At 39.5% G+C, this 15,796-nt stretch overlaps 1 protein-coding gene across 4 annotated transcripts in view; it reads right to left on the bottom strand.

Annotated features, from left to right (window-relative positions):
• hnf4a (hepatocyte nuclear factor 4, alpha) overlaps positions 1–15,796 on the bottom strand; it is a 30,741-nt gene that overhangs the window by 1,990 nt on the left and 12,955 nt on the right. For 3 of the 4 annotated variants that reach the window (XM_031312920.2, XM_036008190.1, XM_031312928.2), the window contains exons 2-8: positions 5,383–5,557; positions 4,721–4,815; positions 4,007–4,113; positions 3,295–3,450; positions 2,177–2,264; positions 1,909–2,061; positions 835–1,071 (exon numbers count right to left, since the gene is read on the bottom strand). In XM_031312920.2, the coding sequence (XP_031168780.1) occupies positions 835–1,071; positions 1,909–2,061; positions 2,177–2,264; positions 3,295–3,450; positions 4,007–4,113; positions 4,721–4,815; positions 5,383–5,557 (1,011 nt within the window). Of the gene's footprint in view, positions 1–834; positions 1,072–1,908; positions 2,062–2,176; positions 2,265–3,294; positions 3,451–4,006; positions 4,114–4,720; positions 4,816–5,382; positions 5,558–7,188; positions 7,467–15,796 lie in introns of those variants that run through there. The other variant, XM_031312911.2, reaches the window with a different exon arrangement.

Here is a 15,796-nt window from a genome sequence, read left to right as displayed (position 1 = left end):
TAGTTCATAGATTAAACATTGCAAATTACATTTGCTGCCGCTAGGGTGCGTCTAGATTTCTAGGCTAGGACGATACAGCTGTTTCAACTTAATGTTTCAGTCAGAAAGGTGTCTTTCCTTTGAAATATGTTCTTGCTCGCGAAAAGAAGCACATAGATCATCTCTGCAAATTAATGAAATGACCGAAAGGCAGTGTTATTCGGGTTTCCGCGGGGTTTCAAAATCCAAATTTTAGGCCCTTAAAAAGTCTTAAATTCGCTGAATTATTGTGTTCTATAGGTCTTAAATAATTTTAAACAGGTCTCAATCGTCCTATGTCCATGTAACGCTACCTCTAATGCTTATTAAAATGTTTTTTTTTTTTTTATTCCGTGGTGTTGTAGTTCTTTCTATTGATAGTCCAAATATAATTTGCTGTATATGTACAGATTTTTATTATTGCGTTTCGCTTTTATTCAATTTGAATAAATGTATTTACTTTGCAAGTACTTTTGTGACTCATTTCGTTGTACTTTAATGTACTTTAATTTCATTCATAAAGGTCTGAAAAAGGTCTTAAATTTGACTTATTTAAACCTGCCGAAATCCTGGTTATTATTTCGAAGTTCGATTTTAGATATAGAATGTTAATATCCTAAATATATTACATTTTAACGTAATGTAATTTCACATTTATTTTGAGGCCCGTGGCCTTCCATCCAGATAAATATTTGGCCCTACATTATGAAAGAATTTGGGCGCCTCTGGTCTATATACACATGAAGTGTGTATACTGACCTAAAGCTTTTAAGGTCAGAGGTCATGGTTGGTTACCAGTGATGTGAAGGGGCTCACCTCCGAGAAGCATTTCCTGTAGCAGGTTGTCGATCTTGGCCATGCCGAAGAGTTTAACAAACTGGATCTGCTCGATCATCTGCCAGGTGATGCTCTGCAGTGTGGGCAGCAGCAGCAGCAGCTCCCCGAAGCGGCCCCGCGAGTCGTACTGCCGGTCGTTGATGTAGTCTTCCAGGCTGACCTGGACCTGGTATCGCATCCGCTTGATCTTTCCAGGGTCGCTCAGACCTTTAGCGTCTGTGGGCAAATAAAAGGGTGGGGGGTTTACAAAGAGCTATTGGGTTGTAACTTTTTTGTCTGAATGTATGATTTTCTTGAAAAAGTAGCTAACACATGGAGGTGGAAAGTAACAAATCACAATTACTCACGTGACTGTAATTGCGTGGTTTTTCTTTTCCTTTTTAAAGTATTTTTTAAATTTTTTTTATCTGTAATGTTACTTTTACCTAAGTAGGTTTTGTTTGAAATATTGTTCTTTTGCTTTGCTACATTTTAAATCACATCCGTTACTGAGAAAGAAAAAAAGTACATCAAAATGAGCGCCCTCATCAAATCGCAAAAGACTGCGATTTAATTGAATAAGTATAAAGAAGATATTAAATAAGTATAAATATTAAAAAGTATATCTCCCCCCCCCCCTCCCTTGCTGTTAAAGAGTAACTTAGTAACTTTTACTCTGAGTACTTTTTTTCTTTTTTTAGATTATTTTTTGGGAATTTTAGGCCTTTGACAGCTGACAGATGTGAAAGTGGAGAGAGAGAGAGAGAGAGAGAGAGAGAGAGAGAGAGGGAATGACATGCAGCAAAGGGCCGCAGGTCAGAGTTGAACCTGTGGCCGCTGCGACAAGGACTGAGTCCTTGTACACGGGGCGCACGTTCCACCAGGTGAGCTATCCAGGCAAACATTTTTAATGAGCTGCTTTTGACTTTTACTTGAGTAGATTTTTATACCGGTAATTTTACTTGCACTTAAGTAAAAGTTCATCAAAGTAATAGTACCTTTATTTAAGCAGAATATTTGTGTACTCTTTCCACCTCTGCTAACACAATACAAAAGATGAGTCAGTAATAGTACCTGGGTCAAAGAAAACTATGGCTTTCAAGCAGGCGTATTCGTTGTCGTCTATCTGGAGGTCCTGGAAGGGAAGCACCAGCTCATCCAGGATTCTCACCGCTACCCGGCCCAACTCCAGCTCCGGGCAGTTCCTGGGAATGATGTGGTCATTTCCTGCAGGGACAAGACATTTTAGGTTTTAGTCCAGATTGAGACTGAATGCTTTTTTTTTGTAACATAATTGGGCAATATGAGTGGGGTAAAATACTCCTTCATGTGTCACTTTTACCTAATAAGAGGATGTCTTTGTAAAGCATGGACCTCTTTGCAACGCCGAGCAAGAGTTGTTCCCCAGCATGAGCTCGCAGCAACGCCACCTGCAACACGGTCAATTCACGGTCAATTCATGGACGTATTAGTGTGATAATAACTCGGCCGTCCTCTACATGTTTATGTAAATGTAGCATGTGGTGGAAGAAGTATTCAGACCCTTTACTTAAGTAGGAGTATGGATACCACACTGTAAAAGTACTCTGTCACGAGTCAAAGTCATGCATTAAAAATGGTACTTAAGTAAAAGTATGCAAGTATCCTCAGGCATATGTACTTAAAGTAGTAAAAGTACTCAATGCAGAAAAATCTATTTTAGAAAGTGGAAAGGATCCAAATAGTTGTGTGTTTAATGGTCTAATCATTTCAGCTGGACTTGTAGGCCCTTATATTGTTGGCTAGTTTACTTTATAATAAAACATCAGATTTGATAAACTACATGAGTTTTGTGTGTGTAAAGTAACTAGTAACTAAAAGCTGTCAGATGAATGTAGTGGAGTAAAAAAGTACAATATTTCTCTCTGAAATGTAGCGGAGTAGAAGTAGAAAGTGGCATGAAAAGAAAAGACTCAAGTAAAGTACAAGTACTTCAACATTTGTACTAAAGTACAGTACTTGAGTAAATGTACTTAGTTACATTCCACCACTAAAATGTAGTTCTGTATCCCTCTCTTTTGAAGCTCGCCCTGGCAGAAGACTCCCTCAGTGGTATAACATATAACATCAGCAAATCAGTTACCAAGGCCTGGTGATCACACTGTTAATGATTCAGCACATTTCTTTTTTTTTTTTAATCAAGAAAGGATATAACTTTAAAACCAGCTCATCATATTCTAACTCAGGATTTAAATACATTAACCTGGTTGAAGAGTTTGAGGTTTTAAGTTTAATAAACCCACGTTATATTGAATGCATATCCTTTTTTCCCCCCCCTACTACATCTGTATTTATTTTGGAAGAACATATCCCCCCCCGAGTGTATACTTGCGTGCTCCTGCAGCCCACACTATGGTTTTTGGAGCCGACTGGTTGATGAGTGACCAGAGTGTCTATACAACTATGTACACTGAGTCTTACCTGGTCATCCAGGGCCAGGTCACAGAAGGCTGGGATGTACTTGGCCCACTCCACCAAAACCAACAGCTGCTGTTTCATGGACTCGCAGACATCTGTGATGGCGGCGATCTTTTTGGTCCTTATGTCGCCGTTGAGTATAGGAGCGGGGGAGGTGATCTGGACGTGCAGATGTGGAGTTGAGATTTTAGTGTATATTCGCTCTTGTATGTTCATTTTTATCAGGCCCCCCACCCTCTCCGAAAAGCTTTCATTAGCTGATTTGGGGTTCCCCATTCAATGCGGCCTATACATATGATCATTGTACCTTCTGAAATTGTGTTTTTAAGGAAACAATGATGACGTGTGAATAAACGATGAAATAACCCTTGTGTTGTCTTCCTGTCGACCATCCAGCTTTTTGTTTTTCTGGGTCAAAATTTAAAATTCTAACTTTTTTCTTCAACTTTTTCATCTTCTTTTTCAATACTTTTTTTTTTTTTTTTTACTTTTGCAGAGCGTTGTATGGAACCATCCACGTTCTTTTTTTTTTGGTTGAAAGAAACCCAAATTTCTGATATTGATACTGATATCTGATTGAAAATGGGTCAAATGTGAACCCAGAGGACAACAGGAGGGTTAAATGATGAATTAGAGTCATTTCGTGTCCTTGTGATTGTGTTGCCGATCATTCCCAGTTAGGTGTGATTCCCTAACATGAGTCAGCAGGTCTTACCTGTCTGGAGAGTACGTCTGCCTGGATGAGTGCATTGATGGACGGTAGACTGCTGTCTTCGTAGCTGGATCTCCTGGTGCTGATTCTGTCTCGTTCATTCTGTACAGCTGAAAACACACACACACACACACACACACACACATATTTATAGGGTCAGCACTGCTGCTGCAGTATATATATTCTTTTATTATTTTTTGGGGCATTTTGAGGCATTTATTTATAGAGGAGAGCTGAAGACATGAAAGGGGAGAGAGAGGGGGAAACGACACGCAGCAAAGGGCCGCAGGTCGGAGTCGAAACCCGCGAAAAATGTACCAATTTCACGCAGCGTTGTAAATCAGAAAACGCATAAAAACTGTGAAAAATGTGGACTTTTCTCCATTACTTTGTTACACAAAGAAGGCAGGGTCATTTAAAAGAAAAATAAGTCTACCCTAGGTTGTCATGTTTATCAGTATATGGCTATTATTGCCTAGAAATGTTTGCTCAGCATAAGCTGGTTAGAGACTTCAGCGCTCCACTGAGTGATCATTAACAAAGTAATACTCTCGTGGGGATTGCAACATACCCGTCGAGTCACGTCAATTCAGCGGGGACAGCTCACACTGAGGAAGTGGTTTGCTAATTAGATGGGAAATTCTCTTTTTTTCCCACAAAAAACATGAGTTTACAGATTGAGTGAGTGTTCTTGGAAGACATAAAAAAGGCTCCTACCTTCTTTCTTCATGCCGGCTCTGAAGCATTTCTTCAGTCTGCAGTATCTGCACTGATTTCGCTTGTCTTTGTCCACGATGCATTGTCTGTTGAACCTGTAAAATGAGGGTCATAAGTTTGTTTGTGCTGCCACAGAATCGAAAAAAAGAAACTTGAATGAGATTGGTCGATTGATTGATTGCCAGGAAAGTAATTGGCAACAATTTTGATAATCTAAGAATCGTTTTAGAGTTTATTTTAAGCAAAAAATAAAAATGCCAATAAATGTACTGTTTCCAGCCTCTCCAATGTGAGGATTTGATGATTTTCTTCATAGTAAAAATGAATATCTTTGGATATTAGACTGTTGGTCAGACAAAACACGGCTTTTGAGGATGTCAATTTGAGCTGTGGGGAATTATAACAGGCATTTCTCCCTATTGTCTGACAGTTTATAAATAAAATAGATGGATGAATCAAGATCTGCAGATTAGTTATAGCCAATTTACTGAGACAAGCAACAAGTTCATGTTTTGTTTGTCTCTCTTTCACTCACACAAAAAAAACAACACACAAACATCAGTTGGGAATGGCTCCACTGGCAGGGCTACATGTGCAGTGCCTTGCTTCAGTGGCACTTCATCGACAGTAGCAGAAACTTTGAGGTGCAGGTCTGTCCTCACCTGCACGAGTACATGTGGTTTTTGCGGACGCTGCGTCTAAAGAAGCCCTTGCAGCCGTCACAGCTGGAGGCCCCGTAGTGTTTGCCGGTGGCTCTGTCTCCACATATGGCACACAGGCTGCCTGCCCCCAGGTGGCCGCTCGCGTTCATGTTAGTGCTTTCAGTCGGCGAGGAGTCTGACACACAGAGTGACAGAGAGAGAGAGAGAGAGAGAGAGAGAGATAATAGAACAGACTTTATTGTCATTGCACAAGCTTGTGTACAAGGAAAATTTGCTGTGCCGTACCTGAAAGTAAAAGTACTTAAAAAAAGTAATAAATACTCTCACACAGAGATCTTCAACAGGGGGGTCTGGGCCCCCCCCTTAGAGTTACTCAGAATTTAAGTTTTTTCAAAAATGAAAAGGTCTTAACATGAATCCAACATATTATTAGCAAATATAAATCTATAAGTCTATTTGTGAAAAAAAAACCCCATTAATGATAGGCTTACTGGCCTATAGGTAAGGTAGTCACTAAGATAGCCATCCACAGATACAGTTAATCCTATAAGGATTCAGTGTGCCACATGTATGTTTAACATTAAAACATGATTTATAAAATCATACTAACAGTTATTTTAATAGCTTAGTATTCTATACACAAAACATTTATGCATAAAGGCTTTAGGCCGCCCTACATGTTATTGTAGGCCCAGTTTAATATGCAACTTCATTTTATTCAATATATGTAGTAGGGGGTCCCTGAGCCGTCTCTTTCTCTCAGTTAAGGGGTCCTTGGCTTAAAAAACGTTGAAGTCCCCTGCTCTGACATACACTCCTGCAGAGTCATCTCATCAGCTCAGCTGGCTTTTAGTTCATCAGTTTGAGACCCGAAACCAGAGCAAGAGTGCTTTTATAAAAGCTGAATTAGATGGCATCAAGAAATATGGTTGATCTGGTTTGATTAAAGAAGGTGTGAATGGCTCAAGAGTGAATACAGTGATCAGCTCCATTGACGGCTGATCAAACCCAGCTGTCAGGAGAACCTGTAAGGATCTGTCAACCCTGCCTGAGTAGCTCAGGCAGAGTCAACAGAGCAGTAATTGATGTCGGCTTGATTGCCTCAGAAAAAAGGCAATCACTGGAGACAGTTTTCTTTTTAGTCACAGTCTCGTAGTCACCAGACCTGGCTCAATCAATCAAGGAGCATGTCATGCTGTAGATTAAAGATGTCAGGGCTGACTCATGAGACGTTGTTATAGAGTAGGAACACGTAAGCGATGGGAAAGTTGAGTGGTAAGTAATGTTCCCTGTGAAGCTCCCCTTTTCTTGAGTCTTGTTGGGAATTTTAGAACCAGGATCGCAGCCAGATGTCATGGGAGACTGCATATATAAATAAGTTGGGTGTCATTGTGAACCCGTTTTCTCCACTTTATAGACTCTGTGGGAACAGGCCATTTGTAACAGGAGACGCATGATCCTGATACTCAAACCACTGCTTCATCAGAGGATGAATATCAATCCAGTGCAAACCAATGTGACACCCCCATCCCTCCACAAGGACCAAATGGCCCGAGTGCATTGGGGAATACAGATTGGAGTCTCGTAAATCAAGGTCTCTTAATGTGTTACTCATGCGCCCAGTCCAGAGGTGATTAAAAGAAAAAGAAGACCACAGCACGGGATCATCCCTCTGCGAGCACATGGACAAATGACCCCCCTTTTTATCACTTCACTGCCACAACTCCCTCCGTCCTCTCCTGACCAAAGTTTTAAATCAGTAAAAGTTTCAAAGTTCAACACCAGAGTTGCATATATGTGACTCACCTGAGCCCAAGGGGAGCACTTGCATGTTTTCGAACTCCAGAGTGGTGTAGGCCGGGTCCAGAGCCTCGCTGTAGTCTGCCATGTCCATGTCTGCTGCCAGCGCTTTGGACAAACAAATTCTCAACTAACCTGACAGTGGGGCAGAAAGACTTGTCCAAGAAGCTAATGTGCCCCCCTCCTCCTCCTCCTCCTCCTCCTCCTTCCCTTTCCTTTCCCACACCCCAACACACCTCCACTAACCCCCCCTCAGCCTAGCTCCGCCCAGTACCAAGGTAGCCCAGTTGAGTGTGATGGGGACGTATACTGGTGTCAGAGAGGAGACCAGTGACTGACAGCGGAGCCACTAACCGGGGGAGAGGTGGAGTGTCTCTCTCTCTGGTTGATGGTTAACTAACCTGTTTCACTATTGAATCACATGCTTGTTGTTTTTTTGGAAGAGATAGCTCAACTTTGATGACTTTTGATATCTCTTCTTGGTTCTCTTGCAGTGGTGGAATGTAACTAAGTACATCTACTCAAGTACTGCACTTAAGCACAAATGTTGAGGTACTTGTACTTTACTTGAGTCTTTTCTTTTAAGGCCACTTTCTACTTCTACTCCGCTACATTTCAGAGAGAAATATTGTACTTTTTATTCCACTACATTCATCTGACAGCTTTAGTTACTTTATTGATTTTTGCACACAGAACACATGTAGTTTATAAAATCTGATGTTTTATTATAAATGAAACTACCCAACAATATAACGGCCTACAAGTCCAGCTGAAATGATTAGACCATTAAACACACTGTTTGGATCCTTTTGGATTTTTCTGCATTGTGTACTTTCACTTTTAATACTTTAAGTACATTTTCCTGATGATACTTACGTACTTTTACATCAGTACCATTTTCAATGCAGGACTTTTACTTGTAACATTTTACATTACATTACATTAACATTACATTACATTAACATTTTTACAGTGTGGTACTAATACTTTCTTCCACCACTGGTCTCTTGTCAGTAATGTTTAAACAAATCCTCCATGAAAGCTAAATCAGGACAATCCTTTGCCAAATCACTCCTCCGCCACTTTAAACCAGCTCATTTTTTTTACAGCCAGCACCTACTGTAGCATGCTGTTATCACATGCACACACATTTACAGCTCTCACATTACGTTATAAAGCAACCGAGACCAAACGAGGGTGCAGCTTAGCTCCGTGTGTCTGCAGGGAGACCCAAAGTGATACCTGGTTTTACTGCAGTGCTGTACTGGTAATTGCACTCGAGTATTTCCATTTCATGCAGCTTTATACTTCCACTCCACTACATTTTAGAGGGAAAACATTGTACTTTTTTTGCAACACTACATTTATCTGACAAATGTGCCCCAACTTCTCCTAAAAAAGGAGCGTGTCTTGCTCCTTTTTGACTGAAAGAGACACAAAACGTGTGTATTGGTTTTTGACATTTTGCAGGTGAAGCAGAACTCACTGGTGCAAAAAAACTGCACCTGAAACTCTGCACAGATATAATACAAAATGCTACAAAACACTATAGGAAATATTATAGGAAACCATAATGAACAAGAAAAGATACAGGTTGTAAAAGTGAGTTAAGTTACTTTACAAATTGTATTGTACTTGAATGAAATGGTGCTGTAGCCAAAAAACATGATCAAGATATAGCTAGCTTTTAACCAGATCTGTGACTGTTAAGATTTTACTAACAATACACAACCTATGATACAGTATTAGAGATGAAACTACTCAACAATATATAAAGTAGTTTAACGTTAGCTCCATTTTGACCAACTGCCACATTGAAGTGCTTCTTATATGTTAATGCATCAATAATAATAATGACTACTTTTACTTTTCATTCTTAAAGTACATTCTATTGATAATACTGTTGTACCCTCTGAGGTCTAAGGGCATTTTTACATTTGTTTTTAAATTCACCTTTTGAGGGTATTTGCATATTACTGATCCCTGTGTTCCGTGTCAAGATGTTCAGAAGAAACTCAGTTTTCTGTAAAGTGACGCCCAAATTTGTTCCAGGGCAATGTGTAAAGAGATCATTTGGCCCTAAAGCTGAAAAGTTGAGGTCCACTTTTTGAAATTTCTCAAATCTCTTGTGCAAAACATACCTACACTCAATTATTTTGGTGCTTGAAATGAGTTTACAAAAGTCGCGGGTTCACAAAAGTCGCGGGTTCACAAAAGTAGCGTAATATATGAATGAAATAATAAATATCTAAAATGAAATTTTGTAATATCGCTTTTTGAGCAGGAGTGTTGTCAACCATATTTTGTCTTCAGAGGATTAACTTGTAACTTGAGTATTTTTTTTTTTTACAAAAGGAAAGGTTATGAATTTCTTCTACTTCAGGAAACCCACTGGCCGGATCATATCAGTCGGTCACATTCAGACCAACTGTACTTCCATGTGTAATACGTTGCTGGTAAATCTGAGTTAATTCCAGCATAATTACCAGGGGAAATAACTTGCTAAAGCAAAGTGATGCCTGTATGTAAAAGATTTCACAGTGAGAATGCAAGGGCTGATCCGACACTTGTTGTTGGAAAGGCAGCTACTCCTCAGGGAGACAGCCTCGACGATTCAGAGCATATTAAAAATGCATTTCAGAAAATTAGAAATCGCAAAAGATATATTCTTCAGTAGGAAGATAACCCAGGTTTATTACATGAGTTATTTTCTGTAGTTCTTTATCATAAACATGTCTCAAAGAGCTTCTCCTGTAAATCTATCACGTTAAAAAAATTAAAAAAAACAGAACGTAACAGGGATTCCCAACCGGAAGTATTTGTACACCACTTCTGCAGTTGTCAGGAGGTACAGTGTGTGGAAATATTGTGGAGTCGCTCAGCAAATGTGATAAAATTTAAATTATAATGGTGAAATATACACCATTATATATGTATGTATGTTTGTTTTGGAGGAATATAAACACACAAATAGGATGACAAATTAGTGTGAGGCTAGTCTCGCACTGCCAGACCTTCCTCCACAACGCTGCACAAGAGGGTCTGGCTAGTCCACACAGCATTCCGGGATGGGAGAGAAACGTGCTCTGGTTTATTGCCATTTCTTTAAACCAATCACAATCGTCTTGGGCGGCGCTATGCCGGTGCCTCGGTGTCATCTTAAAATGCCAACTCCAGAGGAAGCGGAAGGTGACGGACATCCGGCCGAAAATGAGGGACATCCGGTGGAATTTCTGGCGGCACTTGACCAGTCACGGAAATGAAACGTCGTTGATGTAGACTAGTGTGAGGCTGATCTTTAGTATACCGCAGGTCGGATTCAAACCCGGGCCGCTGCAAAGGACTCAGCCCACATGGGGAGCACACTCTACTGGCTGAGCTAGAGGTCGCCCTATCTTTAGTACATTTATTGTCACAATAACTGACAAACTACAAGACATGAAAGGCAGAAAAAGTCCAAATATATAGCTAAACATAACAGATAAATGATTAAGGATGCTAAATTTGACCCACTTAAAGACAAAAACATAAAGAGCCTAAATGTTGAAATTTCCAGGATCATCATGTCTTATGTGAAAGAAGTTGATGACCCCATCAACTTTAATATGTTTATGAAATACTGTTCAATACAATCCAGTTTAATCTTTAATCTACACTTGTTATTTTGCATGTAGCCTACTTATTGGTGTGACGTATATCAAGTTTATTGTGAATGTTTGTGGCTGGGATTTAGATCTTCGACATGTGGAACAAATATCCCCCCACGTACTATTAATCCAAATGAAAACACTTCTCACTAGTAACACTTTATTTTAACAGCTCTTATTTAGTGTTTATACATTGTATTTAAACACTTCATATATGGTTTCTTCATACATGATGACGCACGATCATGTTTTAAATGGACAAAAGGAATCCTAAGCGGGATGGATGAGCACATAAGAATGAAGGGGTGCCGTCAATCCAGGAGTGGGCTTGTGAGAAGGCTAGGGTGGCGGCGTTTGAAAAAAATATATCATATAAACGGTTTGCCAGATTAGATGTCTATACTAGAAAATGGGGAAAGTACCTGAGCTTTCTGGAGGGCTACTAAGAAGCTTTGTGCTGGGGAGAGACATGTATGATGGGCTTATGGTGTTGGCATTTATACATATGTTTATTTGGTGTATTGTCTTTTTTGTTACTATTTTGTTGAATGGTCTTGAATATTGTAGTTACAGTGACAGTGACGGAAAAAAAATAATGGATAAGGACATTTTTAATTGTCAATGTATTTGTCAACTATTATAACTCCCATAAAGTATAACTGTAAACAAGATGACTGGAAATATGTTGTAATAATGAGTTAGTTAATAATAATATTTATATACTATATACTCATTTATATGAGTGATGTGTGTGATGTACTCATTACAATAACATTGATGAACTCACACCTGTGAATGATTTGTAAATGTCATCATAAATCATGAAATGCCATTACAGTATATGTTATGCTTTGATATCAATCATTCATTAACTGTTAAGCCAGTTATGGATGTGTTACAGGAGGAGTTATAACTGTTGACAAACACTTACAAATGTACTTATATCTGCTTACAACTACATTATAATGAGCTATAAACTATTTGTTTATTTTTATAACACTAAATAGGGGAAGCAGTGTGTTACTTTTTCATCTAATATATCATACTTATACTACTATATCATACCTTTTGTCATACACACCTATTTAAACTTGCCTTTGTCTCATTTCTTCTCTTTTTACTGTTTTAAGGTCTTATTTTTTTTTAACAATTTTACTCTTGTGAAGCACGTAGTGACTTTGTTCTGTAAAAGGTGCTCTATTAAATAATAATAATAACAATAATATTGTTATCATCACTTTGTTCACTCTTGAGTGAAATGTGCCACATTTTAAGTGAATGCTGAAATTATTTTCTAAATATTGGACAGTTTTTGGGGTGGTTTTCTTTCACATGTGACTTTTCTAACACACTCCTGAATCCTGAATTTGTTTGTTTAAAAACAAAACAAAAAAAAAATCTCTGCTTGCGCAAAGTGTGCACCTCCCTACATGTCCCACAGCAAACAGTAGTCCTGTATTTGAAGAGAAAGTGCCAGTACATAGCAGCAGGTCAACGAACCCAAGTTCAAGCTGGACCTCAGAAGCAGTAAACTCCACATAGGTGAACCTGTTAACCATAAACAAATTATACTGGAGGCTTGTAAAATTACTTCTCTTCCAGCAGGCAAACATCATAACATTCCCCGCGGGCTCCTGTGCACCATTCTGAGATGATCTGTTCAATGATTCTATTTCTCTCAAAGTAATCCAATCAGAAATGAAAATGGAAGTGATCAATGGTTAAAACCTACAGATAAACTATTCTTGTCACTCTGTCAGGTACAGTCAGAGATTGGAATTGATCTGGAGATCTTTAACAAACTGATTAACTCAATGGAACCCACGCCCATGATCAAAAGATGATTAGCGGCTTCTTTACACACAGCCAAGGGTTTAACTTTGGGTTCTACATTGGGTGGGGGAGGGGGGGGTTTTGAGATATCCACTTTTGAGTAAAATTGTATATGTCAGACACTTCATTTTCTGCATTCTGGTGAATTTCTCTGCAACAATTTGTGCCTTTTCTGCATCAAGTTACGGTGCAAATGGCTTTATTTATGTAAAGGAAGTTATAATAGGTTTTTGGGGGTTGGTTGCACTGGCCAGTTTTGATTATTGGGGAGGTTGTAACCCCAACACCCCCCCTTGTGAATTACGCCTATGCCTACAGAGCTCACAGATGATTATTCTGCATCCACTGTGCAGCTCGGTTGGAGCACGTTGTTCCTCTTTGGTGTACAGAGGTCACCCATTACAACATTTCTTCACGTTCGATCCGTGCTGCTCTTTTTGCAATGCCCATATTTGCTCAAGAAGTGTGCTGATTATTTCAAAGCAATAAGCAGAGGGGGGTAGAGATGGTGAGGATTGGAGAATCAGTGTAAAGCTATGAATGAGTCACTCAGAGCAAATCTTATCTTCCCCGTCATTAAAGTGCTTCTTATCACTGCTCCCATCTTAAATTTCTGTGAACTCCTCAAGGAACAGTCGTATATACAGGACTATAAAGTATAATCTGCACGGTTATAGCTTTCTTAATCACACACACTGACAAACGGTTCTGATGTGTTAGATACAGTGTAGAGGTCAGGTTCGCTCGGAATTCGCCCATAACTTATCTGCATTTTGAGGTGGGGGGTGGGGGGGGAGGGGGGGGTTGTCTTAACATACTTTACATACATTCCCACAATACACACGCTGGACTGACACGTGCAGGATGCTATCAAACACAAAGACCTATGGACAGAATAAAGGTATCGCAGCTGTTTATTCTGGTGACAAATTCTAATGTAGTCCCCCATATTCATTCATTCATATTCACACTCTGTAAAGTTCTACTGAAGACAAAACTTTCAGGGGGGGATTTGCTCACAAGTCTAATGCCTGTCTAAATAATTAATATTCTTAAAGGAAGAGCTTGGCATTTTGCGGAATACTTTTATTCCCTTTCCTGCCGAGAGTAAGAGGAAAAGACTTTCACAGCCGTACGTACCATAGACTGTGACAATAAGGTATGTACGTTAAGTATGAAGCTACAACCTACTGTGGAGACATTTCCCTTGAAACCACAGTGGTCAACCTCATGGTGGCGCTGGAGGAAAAGTCAGGGGGTCCCTAAAATCTCTAAGATTTATTGTGTTGGAACCAAGAATGTCCAAAATTTCATGGCAATCCATCCAATAGTTGTTGAGATATTTTAAGCGGGACCAAAGTGGCCGGCCGACAGGCCGAAATTACTATCATAGACTACGCAGACCAGATCCCAACAAACCAAATGTGGGACAAAGAATATGTTTGTGTGGGACAAGTTGTCTAAGTAATGACAACAAAACTGTCGGCGCGTCCACATGATACAAGACTTCCGTAATCGTACACCACCCCCACCGTTCCTCCACACAGTTGCTAGTAGCCAAGGAGGACACGGAGGATTAAAAAAACATGATGGACTCTTCAGAAGAGGTAATTATCTTCACTCGAGTTTCTGTCGAGTGAAGTCGCCGGACGCCACAATCTTCTGAACATAGCCATACTGAGAAATACAGAGAGAGTTGTGTGGAGCTGATAGTCTTAACTAGCTTTGTAGCAACTCATTTGGCAATGGCTTGAATGTAACAGACGTTCATTAATTTCAAAAAGTTACGCACTAAAGCTTTAAGACTGTCCTCCGAAGACATAAGGACAGGAGAGAAGCAGGAAATAAGGATAAAAATAAAGCTTACGCCAAGTTCCCGCTAAAGGTTGGTGTGGTGGATGGGTCATAAAAACACAGGACTTTCACCTAGGAAACTACGGTTTGTGTGTTATATTTTGATTTATTTGAATATATAAAAGTAACTTTATGGAAACAAACGGAGTTACTGTCATGTTCTGTGTCATGTGTGTAACCGAAAGTGAAGTAATGTCCGATTTTAACCCAAACCAACAACAACAACCTACACTGTTAGAAAAGTCTGTACAAATATGGGCTAATATTCTGTGTTATATGAAGGAATTTTCTGAAATGATTTTTCACAGGTGTTTTTCTGTATTTAGATTTTTGGATTAACAGAAATGTCCAGGACAAGGGATAAAAATACTGTGCAGTCCCCCATAAAGCGGGACACTTGGTCACCAGAGACCCATGTCACTAGAGTGACTAAAAATGACATGCAAAGTCAATTTTTGGATCAACGGAAGTACATTTCAAGGATAATTGCCTGACATCACAAGGAGGATGCCCCTTACCTTCCGCTCTCTGTGTGTTGCTGTTCTGAAACTCTGTTCGCTTCGGGGTAACAACATCAAACTTCGAGCTAGCAAGCTACACGCTGAAAAAGTTTTGAAGAAAATTTGGAACGTACAACATGGCAGGCCTGCTTAGTTCTTTTGGGGAATGATTGTAAAGATTTAAAAAGAATATGTTTAGGGCATTTCCTCTTTAACTGGGACGTTTTGGGACTGATTGGTGAGATTGCTGTGGACGAACTACACACGGAGATACACTGGTAAGGAGGTTTAACCATGTATCCAGCTAATATAAATAGCTCACGTTACTGTATTGTGTGAACAGTTAACGTCAATTGATATTGTATGTTCTTTTTCAGGGTGCAAATGTTCCACCTAAAGAAGTTTCTTCCCGAGACTATTTAGCAGAGCCACCGTCGCTGCGTCCGGAGCTTGCAATGCAAGACTATTGATGGTCTAATAGTCATACATAACCTTTTTTTAACACTTTTTCAATCATTAAAATAGTTAAACATTGCTGGAAAGGTTACTTATTTAGCAATTTAGCAGAAGATAAAGTTCTTTTGGATTGAAATACTGTGTGTAGGACAACCTTTAGAACAGCTGACAAAATGACGTGAAATACTCAGCATGTAAGCAATTAGTGGAAAAGGACAGTTTTGTGCATGTAGTAGGTTGTATAATAGGTAATACTGACAACTTTGAGGTGGGTAATGTAGAAGAGGCAGTAGTGTAGTGTAATGCAGTAGTAGTCTGTGATCT

Source organism: Sander lucioperca, chromosome 12 (assembly GCF_008315115.2).
Source record: "Sander lucioperca isolate FBNREF2018 chromosome 12, SLUC_FBN_1.2, whole genome shotgun sequence".
Lineage (NCBI taxonomy): Eukaryota > Metazoa > Chordata > Actinopteri > Perciformes > Percidae > Sander > Sander lucioperca.
Note: the sequence above shows the minus strand (reverse complement) of the source record. Positions and strands in the feature narration are given on the sequence as shown.